At 35.1% G+C, this 23826-nt stretch overlaps 6 protein-coding genes across 8 annotated transcripts; 3 read left to right on the top strand and 3 right to left on the bottom strand.

Annotated features, from left to right (window-relative positions):
* The first annotated feature begins 53 nt into the window (after window positions 1-53).
* On the top strand, window positions 54-3437 carry LOC108209841 (low-temperature-induced 65 kDa protein). Of its 2 annotated transcripts, XM_064087931.1 has the most exons (5): window positions 54-1028; window positions 1253-1413; window positions 1588-1842; window positions 1924-2718; window positions 2850-3437. In XM_064087931.1, the coding sequence occupies exons 2-5, from the start codon at window positions 1263-1265 to the stop codon at window positions 2891-2893; spliced, it is 1245 nt and encodes a 414-aa protein (XP_063944001.1). In that variant the 5' UTR covers window positions 54-1028; window positions 1253-1262; the 3' UTR covers window positions 2894-3437. The 2 variants fall into 2 exon arrangements, with proteins under 2 accessions (XP_063944001.1, XP_017236478.1); XM_017380989.2 differs by having other exon boundaries at window positions 54-1413; window positions 1591-1842.
* Window positions 3028-5822, bottom strand: LOC108209842 (ribulose bisphosphate carboxylase/oxygenase activase, chloroplastic). 2 transcript variants are annotated; one of them, XM_017380992.2, is made up of 7 exons: window positions 5658-5822; window positions 4948-5270; window positions 4743-4848; window positions 4519-4604; window positions 3959-4434; window positions 3587-3873; window positions 3028-3460 (listed from the first exon to the last, which is right to left on the bottom strand). In XM_017380992.2, the coding sequence occupies exons 1-6, from the start codon at window positions 5700-5702 to the stop codon at window positions 3587-3589; spliced, it is 1323 nt and encodes a 440-aa protein (XP_017236481.1). In that variant the 5' UTR covers window positions 5703-5822; the 3' UTR covers window positions 3028-3460. The 2 variants fall into 2 exon arrangements, with proteins under 2 accessions (XP_017236481.1, XP_017236480.1); XM_017380991.2 differs by having other exon boundaries at window positions 3028-3436.
* Window positions 5823-6325: 503 nt separating this feature from the next.
* LOC108206187 (protein PLASTID TRANSCRIPTIONALLY ACTIVE 16, chloroplastic) lies at window positions 6326-8579 on the top strand. The gene is made up of 5 exons (XM_017376405.2): window positions 6326-6850; window positions 6933-7379; window positions 7561-7629; window positions 7769-7827; window positions 7926-8579. Exons 1-5 carry the CDS (start codon window positions 6428-6430, stop codon window positions 8410-8412), a joined length of 1485 nt encoding a protein of 494 aa, XP_017231894.1. The 5' UTR covers window positions 6326-6427; the 3' UTR covers window positions 8413-8579.
* Window positions 8580-9772: 1193 nt separating this feature from the next.
* On the bottom strand, window positions 9773-10664 carry LOC108207701 (transcriptional regulator TAC1). The gene has a single exon (XM_017378134.2). The coding sequence runs from the start codon at window positions 10570-10572 to the stop codon at window positions 9928-9930; it is 645 nt and encodes a 214-aa protein (XP_017233623.1). The 5' UTR covers window positions 10573-10664; the 3' UTR covers window positions 9773-9927.
* A 5560-nt stretch (window positions 10665-16224) lies between these two features.
* LOC108208168 (probable protein phosphatase 2C 24) lies at window positions 16225-17993 on the top strand. The gene is made up of 4 exons (XM_017378670.2): window positions 16225-16706; window positions 16870-17193; window positions 17274-17379; window positions 17521-17993. Exons 1-4 carry the CDS (start codon window positions 16272-16274, stop codon window positions 17844-17846), a joined length of 1191 nt encoding a protein of 396 aa, XP_017234159.1. The 5' UTR covers window positions 16225-16271; the 3' UTR covers window positions 17847-17993.
* A 1319-nt stretch (window positions 17994-19312) lies between these two features.
* Window positions 19313-23636, bottom strand: LOC108206900 (methylsterol monooxygenase 2-2). Its single transcript, XM_017377331.2, has 7 exons — window positions 23481-23636; window positions 22283-22420; window positions 21895-22040; window positions 21592-21711; window positions 21294-21506; window positions 21110-21190; window positions 19313-19688 (listed from the first exon to the last, which is right to left on the bottom strand). The coding sequence occupies exons 1-7, from the start codon at window positions 23508-23510 to the stop codon at window positions 19553-19555; spliced, it is 864 nt and encodes a 287-aa protein (XP_017232820.1). The 5' UTR covers window positions 23511-23636; the 3' UTR covers window positions 19313-19552.
* Between the last annotated feature and the right edge of the window lie 190 nt (window positions 23637-23826).

The raw sequence follows: 23826 nt of genomic DNA, 5'->3' as shown, positions 1-23826 counted from the left end.
CTTGGACACAGGTTAATTATTGGAATTTAGACGATCAGCTTCAAATTATGGGTTCTACAGATGGAAAAATATCCTTTATTTTATTTATTCTAGTAGTCTCTTCAATGTTGAAAAGGACCTAGAGACATCTTCTACGATAAGTTGACTGCCCTCTTTTAAGGTAGGGTTTTCATCGGTAAAAGGCCAGAGATATTTTCTCCTGTAAGTCAGAGTAAAGCTGGAATTGAATGCTGGCTCATTAAATATGATTTACAGTAAAAAAACAGCGCAGATGCCAAGTCTAGTGGAATGTGCGATCATACTTGTCAGTAAACAAGATGTCGATGCATGGAAATCTGGAGGAGAAGATTTAATTTTTGCAGTTTGCAGGGTGCGGCTTGAGTGGACCGGAAGCCAGATGAATTTACCTTTGTTGGTATAGTATATGAATCAAATTTGTCCTTTTTGGGCATGGTCTTGTTTGTTTCCGCTGCAGAAACATTTTTGTTAGGACTAGGAGCAGATCAATACCTGATGTCCTCATTTTACAGAACAAATGCATAATATAGCATTATAGTATCTAAATTAAATGATACAGATTCAATGAAATACCCAACCTTCTTCCTTTTTTACAAATATAGTACTGTTTATTGATACTATAAACTTGGTCACAACTTATTTATGTTTCTTTTTGTATGAAGTAAATGATTGTTTAGTCTATAATATTCCAATGTAATTCTTGTAGTTTCTAGTTTTTAGTTTGATTCTTGTTGCCCAACCAATTTTGACGCTTTCTGGGTAAGATGTTTGTTCAGCCTTAATATTTCTTTTTATCGTAATTTGACCAACTGAAACACCACATATAATCATTTGCATGCATTACATCGAATTTTTGTTTGATATTGTAGCCGATATATATCTGGAGTATGCTACAAGTCTACACATCTTTGGAATGTGAAGCAGAGGAGAATTTGGACTGAGAGTATTGTTTAGAAGACCATGGGTAGACCATAAATCTTGGAAAGGGAAGGCAGTTGCTTCAAGACCAGGTCAAATATAAGTTCTATTATATACTGTTTTGCCATTTGTAATGACAAAGCCCATCCGATTTTAACAATCATTCTTTAAGTTTACAATGTCACTGCATGTTACATTTTTGTTCACACAAGAACCCGAAAAGTATTGCATCAAATTCGACGATTCCCAGCTCATATATTTCTCTTTCACTTTACACCATTCCTATAGATAAATTTCTGAATTTTTATTCATGAAGATTGTTTCAAATGGCCCAGCTAGATAGTAAGAAATTTTCATCTTCTTCAAAAACTTCTCAAAACACCCCGCGCACAGCAAAATCTCAGAACTCCTCTGGTTCAGCAACTTTCAGAACTCCTAGATCTACAGCCTCACCTACTTTTCAACAACTTCTTCAAGGTATCTTTTTATATATGCGTAGTTACATAAGATAATGTTTGTCGTTTGAGCACATCTTACCTTTCGCAGACCCCACCTGTACAATATACTAGCGGAATACGTTTAATTTGGTTTATTTGAAATGATTGGCGCATTGGTGATGACATAGAGTTGTGTGTTAATATGATTTTGAAGCAGGGGATGCTACACTATGGCCATCAAGTCCATTTGCAAAGCATAATGATTATGATGGCGGGCATTCTCCCACAAAAAAATTAACAGTCATCTCAAAAGTGAAGGAAAAAGCAAGGAAGTGGCGGCGTTCCCTCAGCGTCAGGAGAAGACAGAGTCAAAGCACCAATTTACACAACACACGTTCTTGGGGTGCCAGCACGGATGATCATGAAGATGAAGGGGAAGAGGAGGATCCTGAATATCTTGGTGCCCCAAGTAAATAAATTTGAACTGTATTGGTTCCATCTTTAAAATTTTCTTTGGATGTTACTAAACTTATTAGTGTTTTGTGTTCAGTGTATGAGTCAGAGCTGGCACCTGAGAATTACAAACAGGCTGCGAAGCAGAAGCCTCGTGCAGTACCTATGGCATCTGAGAAGCATGTCTTGGAGAGCAGTGTGAGAAATAATGATAAGAATCAAGAGGCTGGTACTAGTTCTAGCAAAACAATGACAGAGTCAGTGACGGAGAAGTTGGCACCAGCATATGGTGCAGTATCTGATGCAACTCAGACAATTGCTTCTAAAATTGCAGACAGTGTTGGCATCTCCGGGCCAACAGACACTTCGAAAGATGGCAATGATGGAACGGACAAAGCAGAAAGCAGTATGGAAGGTAGAGTTCATGGCCAATCTAATAGCCCCGGTAAGAGTAAAGGTGTTTCAGTTACGGAGTATTTGATGAAAAAGCTTGAACCGGGGGAAGCAGAGAAGGCACTTTCACAGGTCATTACAGAGAAAATTACCCCCTCAAGATCTCCGGGTGGCGATCAGGCGGGAATGGTGGAAAGACTAAAAGGGGCCGTAACTTCATTTCTTATAACAGAACCCACCGAACCCTCCTCCGATTTAGAAATTAGGAAAAACCTCCCCCCAGTAAATGCTCCGAATTCTTCCACAAATGCAACCTCTTCTTCAGAAGCCTCCACGTCCATCTCTCCGAAAAAAACCCCATCACCGCGTAAACTAGTTTATAAACCACAAAATCCCAGCTCCCCCCACTATAATGGAAACTCATCATCACACACTTCCAAGTCTAACACCAAAGAAAAAACCTCACATGATAATCCCAGTTCTGCTCCTAAGAATGCAGGTAAGCATTTTTCAATTTCTTTTGCTCATGAAACATGAACAAGAAATGCTTACTACACATCTGCAGCCCTTTGGCTGCACTATAATTTCAAGTTTATTTAACTGACATCATCCCACTAATTTTTGTTGTAGTTCCCCATGAAGATACCATTAAGAGGATACCACAAAGCAACTGAATACCTGTTGAACAGACTTCTGGCTACAGTGTGTACAGATATTTTTTATGTAATTTTACACTTGCTACCTTGTGTACTTGCAACACTTTAACCTCATGTATATCAGTAGTAATACTTTTCTTTGCACATTGATAAGTATCTCCATATCACCTTAAACATTTTCTATAGACTGATACATTACATGATAGTAGACTTATTGTGACGAGTATATATGTCTTCTAAATTTTCTGTAGTGAGTATGAATGTGATGAGACAAGTTCGGTATGTTACATCAACAGGACAAGTAGATCAGAGGAGATTGTGCAGAGGGCAGAGTTGATCAAGCTCGAACCAAGTTTAGTACACAAATTTACAATTAAGTAAACGGTCATGATCCTGAAATAGCACGTCCTAACAAGACAAAGCAAAATTCTCTTCCCTGAAAGCGACGATTGTCACCCCTAGCTTCTGGATGAAAATTTATGTTCTGTTCGATCCGTGCAACCTCAGGAGATGGGAACACTAGCTTGTAAATTGTAATCTTGAAATCTTATTGTGCATTTCCTGTATTCAGACAATGTTAAACCACTGAACTTGTATGAGTGAACTTTGTCCAAATAGAACCCCAAGATATGTAGTTTAAGGAACAACACATGTTATACTTGTCTATAGCAGGAAAATGTATCTGTAATTGTAGGATATAGATGAAAGTACCTAACCAAGAAATTTTCCTTGATTGATAGAATCCTCATTTGCTGCTCCGAGAGAAGCCTCATTTAAATATTTTTCAGCCAATTGTACTCTCTTAACATTGTCCTGTTCCTGAACAAGCATATGTCCATACTCCAGAAGCTTTTCCAGGGTCATTTTCGGTTGATCAAAAGTCGGGGGTCCATCTTTTGAGTTAACAAGCTTCTTTCCAATACCCTCAATTCCAATCCCTGAGATCCACTTCCTTACTTCATCATCATAGACTCGAGCACGAAGAGCACCAAAGAAATCTGCATGATAGCATATAGTAACTACTTAGTCCAAACCTCTGTTTCGATTTTAGTCCTTAACAAATTTAATCAAACTTCTCCTTACCAATGGATTGGCCAGGGAAGGTGTCAACAATCTTGACAACAGCCTCATCAGGGATATTGTCAGTCCTAAAGATCCCAATGCAAACACCGATACGATCCTCCCTGGTGGGAGCCCAGTAGAATTTCTCCATACGACCATCGCGGATAAGAGGCGCATAGAGTGTTGAGAAGTCGTTTCCTGTGACTATGATTGGCACACGCATATTCTCCTCCTTGTTGTACATACCAGGAAGCTGGACATTGGTGGGATTATCAGCTATGTTCATAAGTGTTGCATTCACCATCTGGTTGTTAACAGTGTATTGAGTGGTACCACCCATTCTACCAGCTCCTGCATCAAGATCATTGATAAATAGGCAAGACATCTTTCCTTTCTTCATGATGATATCTGATGCTTCACGGTATCTTTGTCGGATTAGTTTGGCTGGCTCTCCTGCATTCCCGCTTTCTAACTCTCCAGCACTCATCATGATTGGGCTGAAATTTTGTTAGCAAACACTATGTTAAGGCCACCAAAACTGTTATGTGCTTTTTGGAAGGCAAGATTAGTAATTTACTCACATAATCCCCATCTTGGCAAAGACAAGCTCGCACTGGAATGATTTTCCTTGACCCTTTCCTCCCCAAACACCAAGAATAAGAGGAACCTGTCGAGTAAACATACGAACGTAATCATCAGGACAACAGTAGAGCTTAGTCTGCAACTCATTTAGGTTCTACTCGGCTCGACTTGAACTTTTATCAGGACAAGCTTAACACTATCTATAACTTGTGAAATTGCATACCTTGATGTTAGGCAGGGTCATGAAGTTCTTACTAAGGTGAACAACAAGCTTATCCATGAAAGCTGGAGCTATGTAGAATCCATCCATATTGTTATCCATGTCATATCTAATACAAAAATTTCATATCAGCAAACAGATATAATTAAAAAAGAACATCAAATGAGCAAGAAATTTGTTTTTAGCTTCTCATTAGTCAGCTTCTTACATCTTTTGTGCGGTGCTGAGGTATTCATAAGAACTCATAATAGCATCATGAGTTCCTGCACCAGATGGAGCTTGGAAAAGGGAGTCAACCAGTCCCTTTCCTCTTGTGATGTCTTGTTGGTCATCAGAAATGTCGTAGGCAAGTCCTCCCCATTTGTCCACCTTTGGTTTTGCCTTTCCTTCATCTATCTCCGCGGCAATTCTAAAGGTTTTGGCCTCACTAGTCTTCTGGTGAGTGAATCTAGAGTTTGTCTTCTTCAAACCGCTGCCATAGAAGGCTGTGCTTGGGGTTGAACCTCCGGAACTAGAGCTATTTAAGCTCAACTGCATCAAACCAGAATCAAACAACTTAAACAGTGAGCCACAAATTAGTCCGCATTAAATTCCTAAAATTGACCTTAATCAGGAAAATTATATTTGTATTTTTGATAAATGGAGCATGAGAAGGACGGGTTAATGCATACAATTCATAGTCATTCTTTTCAGAAGTCTTTGATGACTTGATTTTTAGGCAATGCTGCTTAATAAATAGTCTATTATAGTGTAAAATTAGAGTAAATAATCATATTGCTCAATCAACTAAACAGATGTAGCACTAGTTTTTACAAGTTATAAAAGTTACTCCTAATTAGCCGAATCAGTGTTTTCACCATACAGATAAAATGTCATGCCAGGCAATTAAGATTGAAGTTAAGCAAAGAAAATGGGTACCAATTTATGGCTGACAGCTCCAGCATGTGAGATCATCGAAGCCATGGAAGAAACTTGAGAGACTGGAGGTTCTCTGTTTGATCAGATAGTTGTACTCAACCAACTGTTTTATAAAGCAAATACCGAAATTTTATACAACACTTATATATGATTACATATGAGGTATGCATGCTGCTGCTTTTTAGTCTCTATAGCTAAATATTATGTGGACTGGTTTGCCAATTCTCTAAGACCACACAAAAGTGATTGGCTGGGCCTCTGAGGGCACACTGACTAAATTTTAGCCTTCCACTTAAATATGATACAGAACAGTCCTATTCCAAGAAGTAAAATTTTTAAGCAAGATCAAATTAGGAACATTATCTTATGACGCGACCTAGAAACATAATTAGAAGATTTACACAGAAGCTCACACACAGCATACAGAAGACTATCTGACGACGAAATTTTAAAGACATCCTTACAAGTGTTTGAGGTCAACATTTGTTTTGTAAAATCTTAAACTCCTAAAATAAGAAAGAATGTTGGTATCTGGCCAATTTGGATTCAAGCTAGCAGTACCATTGAAATTGTCTGGTATCCAACTTTCTAAAATGGATAAAATTTGACACATGGCTCATTTCTATTGGATATTCATTGCATTTCTCCACATCTAGATATCATTCGAACAAACCTAATGAACACTGCCAACAATTATGTTAGAGTAAATTGATGAGTCAATTACAAGTTTATAATAGTCCATATGAAGTTTTAAATCCTATACATTTATAATGGCTCCGGCTCTTAGTTCCAATTCATATATCCTTGCCACTGCACCTCATTCAAGAATCTCTCTTAAAAATTCAAGACTCACTGCATTAGGTGCCAAGAATGCTGGAAGTTTTCGGGTGATTAAGGCCAAGGCTGTGACCGAGGATCAAGAAAGCAAACCTGCAAAGTCGAATCCATTCCAATTCGACTTTGGTAAGATACCTGATGTAAAATCATTGATGCCAGTTGTTAAGAATCCGTCCTCAGGCTTGTCATTTGGCCAAAGAAGTAAAGACCCTAACACAGTTTTCGTTGCTGGTGCAACTGGTCAAGCTGGAATACGGATAGCACAGACACTATTGCGTAAAGGTTTCAGCGTAAGAGCTGGCGTTGCAAAGCTCTCTGCTGCTCAGGAGCTTGCTCAATTGGCTGCAAAGTACAAGGTTAGTGTTCTTGAAGCAAGAATAAAAGTTTCAAACTAGACAAATTACTAAAGACTATTAAAGTCATTTTACGACATTGTAGATAATCTCTGTGGAGGAATCAAAGCGTCTTAATGCTGTTGAATCCACATTTGAAGATGCAGAATCCATCGCAAAGGCGATAGGCAATGCTGGTAAAGTTGTCGTCACAATTGGTCCCACTGAAAACGGTGCCACCTCAGCTGTCACTGCATCGGATGCCTTACAAGTCATTCAGGCTGCTGATTTGGCGGGAGTTGGCCACGTGGCAATAGTATATGATGGATCCTCCGCGGCAACCAACAATGTACTTGATGGTTTCTCATCTTTCTTTAACAATTTGTTCTCGAGATCACAGCCTTTTACAATTGCAGAGTTTATCCAAGGTCTGGTAGAGACAGATATCAGTTATACACTAATTAAAGCTAGCTTGACGGAGGATTTTTCACCCGAAAGTTCATACAACATCGTTGCCTCAGCTGAAGGGAGGGACAGTACAAACGACTACAAAGTAATGTCATGTATGAGATAATGTTCTTTTCATTGTAAATTATCTTATAATCTTTACATGCAAATCATGGAATAATCTTTAAATTTAACTTTGCCAATATATTAATTTAACATGTAAATTATTAGCAAATTTCGTGTTGATCAATACACTCACAAGTCACATCCCCATTCTCTAAACACAGGTAGCTAAATCTCAGATCGCGTCTTTGGTGGCTGATGTTTTCTCCAATACAGCTCTGGCAGAAAACAAGGTACATTTGCCAAATATTTTGCAACCAACGACGATTGGATCAGAGTGTTCTGCTTCGTATTTCAGTTTTGCTGATTCGGTTTCCAATTGCATATTTCACTCCACCACACAATTTCAACTAGGCTAATTTTCTTGCGTAGGTTGTGGAAATTTATACCGATCCAGCAGCGCCAGCAAGGTCCTTTGATGAGCTTCTTGGGTAATTGGACAACCTCTGTGGCCCGATACTTGTGAATTACCTTCTCTTTTAGATGAAAAAAAATCTGAACTAGCTAAGTTTCATGTTAATGAATTTAGGCCGATTCCTGAAGATGGTAGAAGAAAAGCTTATGCTGATAAGATTGCTAACGAAGCAGCTCTTGAAGCGACTGAAAAAGCAAAGCAAGCCGCGGCAGAAAAGCTGAAAGAAGAGACAAAAGTCCTAGCATCACAGGAGGCACAGGGTGATGAAAAAGCACAAGAGAAAGCATCAGCTTCTGCTGAAAGCCTCTTGGCTAAAGCCAAGGACATGAGTTCAAGCTTCTCTTGGGACAAATTTAGTTCACAACTTGCAACTGCAGTTCAAAATGCTGAGGAGGAACCAAAAGTTCAGATTGCAACAGTCCGGGGACAGGCCAGGGCTCAGAAATTGCCTTCTAAAAAAGCCGTCATGAAAAAGACCCCTCCATCAAAAAGGAAAGAGGCTCCCAAGCCAAAAGCTGAACAAGCAGAGTCTGAAGTGCAGGTGAGGAATGTATTTGGTGGACTTTTTAAGCAAGAAACTATCTACATTGATGATGATTGATGAAAAGAGTAGTGATTTCTTCTTGAATGTTTAAGCAAACATCGTTCAAATAGAAAACAGGAATAGAAATAATATAAATAACAAAGTGGGCTGAGCTAAATGGGACTGGTCACTTTTTATAAGTTGGTGCAACGCTAGATTAAAGAAAGTGTCTGATCGTTTCTGAATTCTCGTGGATCAAGGCAATAAACGACCCCGCGTTGCGGATACTCTAAATGTTGATATTTACCAAACTTGTTTGGATTTGATTAAGATTTTCATTTGTACCTTAGAAAACTCATTTCAGTCACACAATTATCCTGCCATAACTATCGTTTTCATGTCATTTGTGTAGTTATTATAAAATGAGTATAAAATGAGTTACTTAATAGTCTACCAGCAGTACAAGTGTACAACCACGCACCTAATTACTTTTGTTGTAATAAATAATACAAGATTATCTTTTAGTTTTCTCCCATTTCTTTACTATAATTTCTAAATTTAAACGATTCATTCTTTTCATCTGCGTTATAGTTATGTATAATATGAAATGAGCAGAAACGCATGAACGTTGACCATACAATTTTCATTGCAACCGGTGGAAATGCATTTATGCACTTCTATATTACATCACAATTTTTAAATGGTACAAAAATAATTAAGCAGACAACGTATTCACATTGGACATAGAAGTTGTCTCCTGCGCAATGCATGGCCAACAATGATGAAAACTCTCGTCCATAATCGCCACAGTATGCAGCTCTCCCAACATTATATAGAAGAAAATACTTACTCCATTTGTGTACAAAAACATATACATAATTGAAATGGTCCATGCATTTACATCAACAATCTCAATTAAAACTCACCACTTGCCATAACCCGTGTAAATTATAATTAAATTTGTTAATTTATAAGATTTGCAATAATTTACATTAAAAATAATAAATAAACCTATATATTAATTAAGTTTTGATAATTTGCAAAATATCTGACGGCCACTTGAATATCATAAGAGAGTCTGATTTGACATATTTGAATATATATTTAATTTAAAAATAAGGTTAAAGAATATGTATTGATTACAATCATAAGCTAAATTACATTGAAAATACATATAATATTCCGAAATATCATCCAACTTAGGAAAAATATACCGGATCATTTTCTATTGGTTATTTTTGACCCTTCACCTATTTGTCCGGGAAAAGTTGGTTAATTTTGGTACGTAAAAAACTGAATACATGACAGCGAGATAGATAATGTATTAACAAATCAATCATAAATCAGTGTTTACAAATTTAACAACATGATAAAGGAAGAGAAAATCTGAAACCATATAAAATTACAAAGATGCTATCCTTTCCATTTTTGGCTAGACATCTTTTTTATAATGCAAAGGAATAGTTTTAATCAAACAAATTGTGTGGTATTGTCATGATACTCAATGATTAAAATTACAAATTAAATAAATGAAATGAAAAGAGAATATAATAGCTGCAGGAAGAGATTCATATAAATAAAAATGAACAGTGGTCAGAAGAACTTCCTGGTACTCTTTGCAGTTGATGATGATGAATCCAAACTAGGGTCTTGTCCCAACCTAAGCTCAAGGTCCAACTCATCATGATCTTCATCGTGATCACCATGGCTAGACGATGAAGATAATTCCTTGTCATAAGACTGTTTCTGATCTTGATGATCATCCACTACTCTTAATGTTGTTGCTTCATTGAACAAAGGAAGTTGTTTTGGTTCTCCTACATAGCCCTGATCACTTCTCATTATTGATGCCGTGTCACGATTTTCTGAACTGTAATTCCAAGTCCAGTTAGCAGCAACTGCATCTCTTCTTTCAGGAAATGTAGACCTTGTTGGATTAATAACCAAATTTGTCGCAGGAGAGAGTGCTGTTTTTGGAATTTCCAGGAACTGTTGAGAACGAGATTCGGGGATGGGACTTGTTTGCTTCAGCTTAGCCTTGTCTTTTCTATGAATGTTCATGTGGCCTCCTAGAGCTTGTGCATTTGAAAATCCTCTCTTGCAAAAATTGCACTCATACGTTCGAGGCTGAGCCTGAGCCTGAGCCTGAGGGGGGCTAGAACATTGTTCATCGTTGGTGGTGGTAGCAGCTACCGCAGGATCCGATTTTTCCGGGGAGGATGACTTATTCAGTTCCATGAGTGAGGCAGAAATAGCTAGAAACAGATGCTAGCTGCGGATATGATTTTATTGAGGAGGAAATGAATATGTACCTTGGCCTGCTAAGTTTGTTCTAGAACGCACAAAACAAAGTACTGCACATGCAAAAATGACTATAGCGCCCTCTATTTATTTCTTAATTTTGATTCTAACGTTTTTTTAGAAATAGTACCAAAGGCCTCAGGTATATTTTGTTTGTCCCATTTGAGGACTTTGTAAAATTAAGTGACTCTTTTACTGTCTTTACCAACCAGGATAATGTATATAAGAAACGCTTGATCACTACTTAAGTCAATCATCACTGTTGACTTTGCTTCTTTTAAAACTCTTTTCGTCAATCCATATATAATTTAGCATCTTACTTACCTGCTAAATCCAAATGGCTAATTATCCACGCCAAATTCCGGCAATGCCCCCAGTGAGAAGACCCAGAGGACTGAGCACGGCCGACCTTACAGTTAACCTGGTTGGCAATGGCACCTAAATGCCTAGAGTAATATCCAAATTTCGAGGCTGTCAACAGTGGCGAATTCATTGGAACACGGGCATTTTGGTAATATAATATATTTATTTGACCCTTCAAAACCAGCCAGCTGCTAATTTTTGGAATTACTTGTTCGAGTATAAACTAAATCAAGGCTAAATCAAGGCCCTTCTGTTATCAAATATTATTTGATATATCAACTTTAGAATGTTTGCCTATCAATTATTTATATAAATAAGATGATTAAAAAATTTTATATTCTTAATGAGCTTGCATCTTCTGTGCATGTATACATAACACAGTAGCATGCCTTGTAGGTATCCTCAGGTTCCACACAAATCCGATAGCGTGCATGAGATGGGGGCTTTTCTTTCTTCTTGCACATTGTACATTTGTGTTGATTACTTGAAATGATCTAAAATTATTATTGTGTATTTGAAATTTTCAAAAGGTTCTCAGATTGGTTATAATAATATATTAATATTGTGTTTTTGTATTTAAATTTTTAAAAGGTTTTTATATTATACAACATCACAGTCCTTCTAAATCACTTTCATTTAATTAACCAACCAAAGTGAAACATTTTTTATTTTCTTCTTTTACAATAGATTTATGACCAAAATATGATGAGAACACATAGAAATGTATTTTTTCATGAAAACATTGTAAGTTATCTCTCAATGATGCTAGTTCATTACTAGGATCATATTAAAGTTCTCATATAATAAAATTATATCCATGAATATTATTGAATATGAATTAGAAATTAAAAACCAATAAACAGGTCTTGACCATCTATTTATCCTCTTATTTCATATATAGTAAATATTTACTAGGCATGCAGAGTCTCACTATCATCTTCTTCAAACGTTTCTTTATCTCATGTAATCCTGTTTTAGTTTCAACTCTTTAGTTATATTAAATAATTCTATTTACAGAGTATAATATTAAACTTACTACATGCTATTAGATTGATTAAAACTTCTAAAAGATTGATTAGGTTCAAGAAAATTATAAGAAAAATCAACAAACAGCTGGTCTGCTGTAACATACTGTCAGTACAAATTTAGAATCAAGTAGACATTCTGATTCACATTAAGCCGGTGGTCAATTCAATACAACTTCAGCGAATTGTGAATATAAATTAATAATAAAATGAGAAACAAACAATATAACCGATATAAATAAACAACAAAATCAGATTTCCAATGCAAGTTGCTGCAGTAAACGTCACATGGCTGAGAAATACAGTGAACTGCAGAAGGGAAGTTCCGATGCAAAATCAGGTCTCTGAGAATCTCACGTGATTAGTCCCTACCTGTCGTTGAAAGATTAGGGTTGAAAGATTTTAAGTTAAAATTGAGAAAATATCTTAAGAAGAATGCATAGTAACAAAATGAATGTCATGAGAATGTGTTCTAGGTGAGTGATGAGATAAGAGATAAGTTTTATATTATATACCGTGTGAGTAATATGTTCTAAGAATGCTTTCTCTTAATTTATATTTTTATACATTTTTAATATTTAATATTTTAAATAATTATATACATACATACATATATATACATATATACATATATATATATATATACATACATACATACATACATATGTATACATATATACACACACATATGTATGTATATATCCTATCTCTTCACTTTCATTTTTCTTCCTCAATTTTGAAAACTCTAATATTGGCTATTTAAATTGATTTTGTATAATGCTAAATACATTTTAAAATAGAAAATATTTTGTTTATGATAATTTTCAAACTCTTTTTATTGTTATGAGTTATTTAATAAATGATTATCATATCATATAAATATACTAACTTGAAAATTTTACTTTTATTTTTAATTTTTAACTAACTCATATGTCATATAAAACAAAAAATAATACAAACACATCGCAAATCAAAGTTTTATGTTGATTAAGACTCTAAAATTTAAATTGAATTAAATAAATATTTTATACTAATAACTTAAAGAACAAATAAATTAATATATATCTTGTATTATAATTTTATTTGATTTTGGACATTAATTGATGGCATGTTTCATTTGATCAAACTATATAAAATAAATGGAATTCCTTTACTCTTCTGTTTTTTTTACTTGCATTTTCCACTTATAAATGACATCCTATATTTTAAGTTTCAAAAACTTAATATCCTTCATTTCCCAAATATTAGTGAAACATTAAATTATAAAGTCTAGTGCATGTAGAAGTCATAAAAAATAATAATATACATTAAAATTTGATAGTACAAACATATAATGAAGAATATTCTTCCAAATATTTTTGAAATTTTAAATTAAGTTTTGTTAATATATTTTTATCATTAGATTATTATGGATGTTTGAATTACAAAACAAAAAATAAAGATTTGTATGACTAATTAAGTCATTTACATACATCTTAACACAAAATGAAATTATATAGGTGAAATTTGGAATATAAGGTTATCACTGTTAAGTTATAAATAAAAATGACATAATTTTGAAAAGTTAAAAGTAGAAGGTTATTATTGAGAATATTCTGAAAATAAATTAATAATATTTAAATAAATTTATTTATTTTTAATTTTTATATTGACTTAATATATATAATTTTGTGAAAGAAAAACAATATTAAGACATATATGACAAAATATCTAGACATATATTTTGAAACAATTATTTCATGATTTGATTAACTTTTTTAATATAATAACATCATTTTAATTATAAATGAATGAAAATTGTTAAATTGAATTTTTAAGTGCTTCGAAAATTTAAAAGTAAATTTACCTATAAAAATGAACACAATATTGTCACATTATTTATGTTACAAATTGAATTTTAAATAATTATTGATTATATTGCAGTCATCTAACTATTTTTACAATTTAAAAGGGTTTAATCTTAAAACAAAAACCTTTATATGTATGAAAGTAATATAAAGCTAGCATTGGCATAGACATGTGTTAGATATAATTTGCGTTAGAAAGAGTAGCAAAGTAGATAGATCATAGATGCATACTTGACTTTAATTGTAGGCATTTGTGATGATATGTTTAGTGTTAAATGGGGGTGCCCTTTATTATCTATGGGACATATATGATCTAATATAATTCAAAAATAAAAGGCCCGACTCTTACCTTAGATGTTAAACCAAAATTAAAAGTCCTATGAAGTCATATGTTAATTAAAGAGTTTGAGTCCTAGAATAAAGGATCATGTATGGATGGTGTTAGTATCATGGGTGGATGGTTACCTTCCATCTACCAAACAAGAAGAAGATAAAAGAATTGAGACAATATTTAGAGCGTGTTTGGGGTGAAGAAGCAGAAGTTTCTTCTGGCTTCTGCTTCTTTTGACCTATTTGTGTAAAAAAGTAGAAGCACTTTTAAAAAGCTGAGAATACTAGCTTCTGTCTCACTTTTTTTCCAAACACTTTATTAATTTATTTACTTCTCACTTCTACTCCACTTCTTTAATTTAAGTAAAAAATCACTTCTTTTAAACTAACCCAAACGGCCCCTTAGTTTGATGTTCAACTGGCGGGCAAAATGTTTCGGAATAAATGAACCTTCAAATAGCATATATACTCGGATATAGCTAGTCACACACCCCTGGGCTACGAGTTGACATTGTTAATCAAATTAACGGAACTATAAATATTTTGCTTAGTTTTTGATTCTTTAGAGCATGCATTTTGCTAGATACAGAGGCGGTTTGGTTTGTAGAAGCAAAAACTGCTTCTAACTTCTGCTTCTCATTACCTGTTTGCGTAAATAAACGAAAGCATTTTTAAAAGCCGGCAATGCTAATTTTTTTCTTATTTTCCAAATATTATATTAACTTATTTATTTTTCATTTCTACTTCACTTCTTTGATTTAAGTAATGTTTGCGTAAATAAACGAAAGCATTTTTAAAAGCTGGCAATGCTAATTTTTTTCTTATTTTCCAAATATTATATTAACTTATTTATTTTTCATTTCTACTTCACTTCTTTGATTTAAGTAAAAAGTCACTTTTTTCAAGTTAATCTAAACGGTCCGATAATTTCAGAGTAGGAAGGTGTGCTACACTGATGTACACAACCTACAATTCTTTTAATTACTGCATACATTCATTTTAGTCAACCTACGACCATTTTATACATTTATAATTAAAGTTTTGATAAGGAAATTTAAATATATCTTGTTTCCCTTGAGTTAATTGAATGGAAAAAAGTTAATCGAGGAAACATCTAACCCTTAAGATTGAGAAAACTAAAAAATAATGTGAAAAACCACATATTTCTTTTAAAAGGTCAAAAAGTTTTATTATATTTTATATTATACACAAAATTAAAAAAAAAGCCAAATCCTTTGGATAAGCTAAAGCAAAGTAACGTAAATTCGTGACAGGTCATCGAAACTGATTTTAGATATCGATCAACAAACAAGTGTCAAAGAACGTGACCGCTGTTGTATCATCTATCATTTAATGTATAGAAATGTGAAGTGTTTCTTGCTGTTATTCAGGTCTACCCCTCATCATCATAACATGCTACGTATATGTTTCTCACCTCTCCCCTGTTCCCTAATTTTAGTCTTACAATATTATATATATAATATATTAATTACATTAAAAAAGGAGACGTACATGCAAGTTGCAAACTAGTATGATCATTTTACATTTTAAAATAACACAAAATAATTTCAATTATAAATTGAATAAAAAATGTTCCAAGTGTAACCGATATCTAAAGAGGGATTCGTAGGAGAAGATGTTTAAAGAGGGATTCACAGAAGAGTGAAAAAACTAGGAGAAATATAAGTAAAGTATCTTAAAAGTCAGACACTAATCTCGTACTACTGCTAAAACTTGCCACGCGTCCCATAGCAAATATGAAATAATTAAAAACACTTTCACTGCTGTCCTATGAACTTCAGCTAAAGTTACAGGCATGTCACTTAAAAAAATGACCGTGTCCAGATTCATTGGACCACGTTACGTATTCAATGCTACGTGTTATTTTACCCAGCTTGATCAACGGTGTAGATTTCACCAAGCTTTTTACATTGGTGCTAAAGTCGGTGTGTGCGTCATTTCTCTTAGCTGACAGGCAGTTTCTTCCTTAAATACTCCTTTCACTTCTCCACACCTCCAACAAGTCTCCATTATTTCCTTCATTTCTTAAGAACAAAAGTAGAATAATAAAATGGAGAAGACCGTTTCCGGGGACATGATGAATAATAACTCAAGCTCAAAACGGGAAGCATCAGCATCGTGTAAAAAGAATGCACGAGCTTCTCGTCGCCAAAAGCTGGAGCTGAGCCGGGCTAGAGATGTGGGTGTTGGTGAGGAGGACAACGGAGGAGTGAAATGCCGCAAGCTGCAGATGTTCCAGGATGGTAAAGGTAAGGGGAAGGCTGAGAGTGGAGAGTTGAGCCAGAGAGTTGAGCAGAATTTGGTGGAGGAGAAAGATAGTGTGAGGTCGGAGAAGTGCCCTAACTTTGGGCTCTCTTCGATTTGTGGACGGAGGAGAGATATGGAGGATTTTGTTGCTGTTCACGCTTCTCTTTGCAGCAAAGACATCGGAGATGCTCCAAAGTTTCATTACTTTGCTGTTTATGACGGACACGGATGCTCTCATGTATGTTAATTTGTTTTATGTGTAGTGATATATAGATAAGATAGATAGAAAGATGTTTATCTTTTTGGTATGTAGTACTAGTTTGTAAAGTTTGTTGGCTACCATTTGTTTTGTATAGCATATGGTTTTGGATACTAATGTTGTATGATATATATGATTAAAGGTGGCAAAGAGGTGCAAAGAGAAGTTGCATGAGCTGGTGAAGGAGGAGCTAAGAGGCAAGGAGGTGGTGGAATCCATGGAGTGGAAGGAAGCTCTGGAGAGAAGCTTTGCCCGGATGGACGAGGAGGTCATTACATGCAAAGAAGCTGTAATGGCTGCTGCTGGCTGTAGATGCCTCCTCCCTTCACCGGAGTCGGATGCTGTTGGCTCCACCGCTGTGGTTGCTCTTGTGACTCCTGATAAGATTATTGTGGCCAACTGTGGTGACTCTAGAGCTGTTCTGGCTCGAAAGGGGAAAGCTATTCCCCTCTCTGTAGACCATAAGGTCAGTTACACACTCCTTCTCCAATGATCTATTCTATTCGTTCTCAACTTAATTAGTTACATGTATTGTTGTACATACAGCCTGATCGCCCTGATGAACTTAGCCGGATCCAGGCTGCTGGTGGCCAGGTTATATACTGGGAGGGAGCTCGAGTCCTCGGCGTCCTTGCCATGTCAAGAGCTATAGGTGCAAAGTCTAGCTAGTTAAATAAAGTATCAGAACAGATACTCATTGTAACGCGTATAAGCCTAAATTGTCAAAAAAAACGATGACTATTGACAGATTCTTTTAAATTGCAATTGATTTTGTGAGTTGAGTTGTGTTCAGGTGATAGTTATCTGAAGCCATATGTGACGAGCGAGCCGGAGGTGACCATAACAGAGCGCACAGGAGAGGATGACTGTTTGATCCTAGCCAGCGATGGATTATGGGACATGGTCTCGAACCAGACTGCATGCGGCGTGGCTGGGTTGTGTCTGGACGGAAAGGTGGTGAGCATGAGCCCGCCGGGAAGCGTCTCCGGCGAAGGCGGCGGTGAGTATCACGACCAGGCATGTGCGGATGCGTCGTTATTGTTGACGAAACTGGCGTTGGTTAGGAGGAGCAGTGATAACGTGAGTGTTGTTGTCATCAATCTCAGGAAGGAGACTTAGAGAGTCATGTTTTCCGTAACGTGTACCCCGCTATATTACTACTTACTACTAGTACTCTTTTCTGTTGTGTTGTTTGGTGTGATCGATGGATGATCAACTTATGTTTTATTTAGACGACTATGATTATGAGTACCTTTCTTTGCTTTTTGCGGAACGCTACGTGCTACCTTGCTTTTATTTTTTTCTGTTAGTTTTGTTTTATCAGCGTAAATATATCGGTTTAAATAAGTTAGTTTGAGCTCGAGTCAAGTACTGATTATTTCAAGTTCAAGCTCGATAAGTCTGAGGCTCGATGATTTCTGTTGGTGTTTTTATCAGCATAAATAAGTTGAGTCTAACTGAATAATACAAATTTTAGAAATTTTTATCGGTGTTCTTGATTAAACTTATGATATTAATTATTAAAAAAAAAAAGAAACATATGATATTAGATTTTGAACTCAAACCTATGGGACTAGATTTCGATCGAGCTCGAGATCATCAGGATAGGTTGAGTCATAATTTTCAAGTTTATATCTTGCCTCCTTATATTTTGAACTCATTCAAGTCATCATTTCTAAACCTCAATCTTCATAAAGGTTCGATCAGTTTTAACTACGCTCAAATTTTAAGAATTCAGATCAATTTTACTACTATAACAACAAAAATTCATATGTGATGAATACGATTCTAATATGTAATATTTAATTATAGACACAGTACATTACTTTCAAAAAAAATAAAAAATAATATATACAGTACATATTACGTCCTCTTGGTCTAGCGAGCCTGAAAATTTGAAACTCGCTTAATAAACTGTTTGCAGAGCTCATGTTAGAACTCTACTCGCCACAACATCATATTCGGACATTTTACGAGTTAAACTCGAGTAGCTCACAGGCTATCTACACATTTACATTCCTAGTTATCACCACCTCATATTTACAATCGAATATCACGCCCTTTAGAAACCAACATATATTTTTATTACCTTAATAGTAATATACATGAGCTAGTTCGGCGAAAGGATGAAAAGGGTTTAATGTTACTTACACGTATCAAAAGATCTAAAGGTAGGGGCCATTTCAGATTTGGAGAATAATTAATTTTCCTGTTTCTTACCTTTTTCATTTTTAAGGTAGACCAAACCCGAAAATCAGCCCAGCCAGCAAGTACATATAAATTCACAAGCAATTAAAGAAATTTAATTCTGAGGTTGAATCTATGTCAATTCTCATCTGAAACTTGAAATATTGCAGGTGTATTTGGTTTATGTACACACACCCTTCCCAAGCCCAAAAGAAAATGTAATGCTTTTTATGAAAAATGGCATATTACTTTGTTTACATTTAATGTTCATTATAGTGTACACAAAAATTATACCAAATTATTATTTTAATTATGTTTGGTTCTTCAAAACGCACACTCCTACGCATAATAGAGAAGTTCTACACCCGATTCACAAAGGTTCCTAGGGCAAACAAATATATGCCAGGATCAGCCAACTGTAATTGTATTCATCACTCACACATGCATAACTAGAACACCCGTCCAAGAACATTACGACAAAAGGTACCAAAGAAACTTAATTCATGTCGAAACTTGGATACAAAGACAATTAACATCCAGAGCAACCTTCGATCCGACTCCAAAGATACAAGATAAACTAGGACAAGGTAAACTGTAGAGCAATCATGAACGATATGAAGATGAACCAATAGGAAGATTTACCAAGATGCTTTAGCTTCTGATCCATCTTGTGATGCCACAACAGTCGATACTGAATTATATTGCTTGGCGTCAATCTCATCATCTTCAGTGATAGCCTTCAATTTTCTGTAACCTTTATCAGTACCAAATATCCTAAAAAAACAAGACGCGCCTGATTAAGAGAGAATAGAATGGAGCTAATTATTCACAATACTTGTACACATTTACACACATGCACATATAGTAATTATACATATCTAGTGAACCAATGAGAACTTGTTTTCTCCTCAAACACTTGTATATGGGAGTTGTAAAACACCAATCGAGAACATCATATTTTCAACATCCGAAGTATTTATATTATAGTAAAGTTTAAACCTACAGTTTGCCAGAACTTGAACTTCTAGTCATATTTAGCAAAAACTAAAACTTGCTATCGTACAATTTCTCAACAAACTGAAGACAACAATAAATTTTGCATGACCTGGGAAAGGTGGAGTACTACGCACATCTATGATGGCTTGATAGATTACTTGGTGCAGAAAATAGAAGACCTGACAGTGTTTGAAGCTGTTTACCCAACCTACGAGGCTGAGACTGTAAGCAGAAAAAAATTATCTGAATCTGGCTTAAAGTTTAAAATCCGAAAGATACTTTGAAAGGAAAGATCGTCCACATTCTGTTCAATCCAAATCCATGTTTCTTCTTCTGCTCTCTTTCGTCCACCCTTTAGTGTGCCTTCTGACTTGATGAGTATAAATTCATGGTTCATCCATACCATAATACTCATGCAAAAATATAAAATATATATAGTGACCTGCTTCACAAGTTGACATATTGACTTCACACCAGCTATGCATAATTCAGGGATGTGATTACCCAAAAATAAAAAAAGAAAGCGGAAAGCAGGGATGCCATAAAGTTCGCAATCACCAGCAACCAATATCCGCATATATATAAAATCTACATTTGTGTTTGTGTGTGTATGACTACTAGTTAGAAGCTGGGATGTGCTTGAGCTGTCCAAAGCATGATAAAGAAAGTCTTGATCACGTCTTTATTAAGAGCCAAAAAAAGGAAACAGAAAGCAGAGACGCCATCAATACACCAACCACTTGTATCCATTATAATCCACGTGTGCGTGTGAGGGCGTGCATGCACGTGCACCTTGCATTAATTTTGTGGAACTTCTTCTGTGGCAGCAGTTAACCTAATTTGAGTTGAGCTAACCACCTTAAAACTGAAACTACAATCCACTGTCTGAATTGGAGCTTTGTATAAGAAATGTGCTATTAAATCAATAAGACTGTATACTTGTATAAAATGGAATATCTATAGGTGATTATGACACAACACTTGATAATTTTAGCATATGTATATGACCTAATTACACCCAATCAATTCAGTAACATAGAATTTATACCTTCACAAATTATTTAAAGCCGAATTGCAAAGGTTTCCAGATACTATCAAATATTTAAGGAACGAAAATTAATGAAACTTTCTATTCACAGTACACAAACCTAGAAAGTTTATTCGCCTATATTTTATTGCATAAAATAAAAGATCCATACCAGTCCATGTAAACAAAAGTGGATGAATAGTTGCCAGACTTGGTATAGAGCAGACGGTGATGATAGTCATGAAAATCAGCTCTGGAAATGAATCAAACATAATTGTGAGGTGGAATATACAATAAGGATAATGAACAAATATAGGAACAGCTATAAGAAAGCTAGATGTGAGAATTATACTAACCCCCCATATAAGGGCAAGAAGTTTGAAATGCTCCAGGGGAAATGGTAACCACAATGTGCTTCAACAGTTTCGAGGACTCTCACTACCATCCACAACCACAGAGTGATCAAATGAGGTCCAGTGATGGCAGGACCAGCAATAGTAGCAAAACCGAGAAACAGTATTTCAGCTGGATGAGCATATTCAGAATTCAGTCCAAAGGGTGTTGCATACCTGAATATCAAGAACCCTTTATTAAACCTGCTGGAAGCATCGCATAGTATAATAAATCACATATCATCATAGTATCGTCACTTACTCGTGATGAACACTGTGGACATGCTTGTACAACCATTTTGTATGTAAAACTCTGTGGCCCCAATAAAATATAAAATCCTCTATAATGAAGTAGAAGAAAATCTGTGTACACACTACTTTCCTGCAAATGGAGGATTTGAATCTTAATGGAAATATGTCAACTATAAACCATCGGTAGTTTGAAACTATAAACAGGTATTGCAGAAAGCAAACAAAACATATATGCATTGCTTAGCAGGAAGAAAGTCGCAGACAGTGTGTGATTCCAATATATAGCTCTAGTATATAAAGAATGTGGACGTACCAGGATGGTAATGGAAGACTACTTCTCAATCCCATTAATCTGAAGACGGGGTATGAGAAAACCATAACTGGAAGGTTGACAAAGAAATGATATAGCAAGAGGCGACTAATACATTTCTCCTGAGCTTCAACTGTATTCTTTTTCTTCTGCATTTATCAAGAAAAATATATATACTTATCACAAAAAATTAAACACTTAGATGCTGGCATTTTATAGAAATTAAGGGATCTTATAATATCTATGAAACTTCTTAAAGTCGGTAGCTATTGTAATGGATGTGTTCAAGTAAAGGTTTCTATTTGAGGGACATTCATAAATCATAATCAAATATAATAGAGTTTGCGAGTCTGTTATTGATTAAAAGTAAACAAGCCAAGAAGAGTAGAACCTGGATTTTGTACTTTGCAAGCCAACCTCCCCTCTCAAAGTATAAAAAAGGTAGCCCTGACAAGAAATAAACACTTTCATGAAGGAGGAAACTTCCAATACACGCCAGCTGAAAGTCACTGAAGTGAGTGATCAGATACTGCATTATAAAGGAGGGAGTAAAGAAATCAGTCAACAAATTACAAGATATGAACAATAAGGTTATCGTATGTCAGGCTGAAATAAAATAGATAACCCAAAGCAGATAATCATATATACGTCCAAACCGCAAAGACGTTGACAGTATCTCGCAACAAATTCCCCTTCTATTATACATACATAAAGTTCCACATTTAAAGTTTGACATCAATACGTCATAGAATCTAGCCGAGGCTTAGCCACAATGTTAAGCAAGCCCAACAAACATAAAATCATGTAAATTACAGTAAATTTATATACAGCTAAAACTAAACCGTTAACCCTGCCAAATTTAAAATCTGCGCAGTAAGTTTGGAATCCACCCTAACCCAACTAACTAATATTTTTTGGCTACCCACGCCTAAATACTATTCTGGTGTATCTACAACACATAAAGAGTTCTCTACGCGCAAATGCAACTTTTACATTAAATTCATAACCACTTACCGGTAGTTAGTGTCACATTAAAACTATATGCGTATCGGATTTCTTCATGTGACATTTACAAACTTACCATCTCATATCACACCATATATTTCAATAATGAAGGACTGATTGTTTGCCTTTATAGCAATAACTCTGACATGCATTGCATTATTTTTGAAAATACAACTTCTTTTAGCTGTATATTTCTTACCACAGAAGTTCTAAATTACACCAAATCTAAAGGGAAACAAATCGTAAACGAAAATCAGTAATAAGTTGGAAGATACTAATAATCTGCAAATACCATATAAATCAAAACGAATTAAAAAAAAAAAAGTCATAATTTAAAATTAAAAATGAAAAGAAACAGACTCTTCAATTACCCTAAAAATTACAGCACGGTAAAATGTAAAAACAATGTGACCCTTCCTAGCCAGATGAACAGTGAATTCGTTTGCCCATGTAATTATGTGTATATACATTCACATTCGTACAATTGTGTGAAAATTACCAAGTGATTAGTGAAAAATCAATGAGAAGGTGCCGAAACAAATGAAGGATATATAAGAGTATAAGAGAGAGTATATGTAAAATACCGTATAAGTAGCTAGGATGACGGAATACATGACGTCCGGCGAAGTCTGCGGTGGATCTCCGGCGGATAGAAAGAGTGTGTGCGTGCGCAAAGACAGAGACAGGAGCAGAATGTCACGTGAATCGCGCTCGTGAGCCCTTTGGTATTTATAGCCCGTTTTTTTTTTTTTGCTATGATATTTATTTCCCTTCTGGCATGGCTATTGTGATTAATTTAATAAGTTCAAAAAAATTATATATATTAAAAAATTAAATTATATAAAATTATTTTTGTTTTTATTTTTAGCAACCCATTCATACACCAAATTTGGTGTATTCATTTGAAATTTTAAAACGTTTTATTTGATT

Source organism: Daucus carota, chromosome 2 (genome assembly GCF_001625215.2).
Source record: "Daucus carota subsp. sativus chromosome 2, DH1 v3.0, whole genome shotgun sequence".
NCBI lineage: Eukaryota > Viridiplantae > Streptophyta > Magnoliopsida > Apiales > Apiaceae > Daucus > Daucus carota.
The sequence above is the reverse complement of the archived record's forward strand: the minus strand, read 5'-3'. Positions and strand labels throughout refer to the sequence as shown.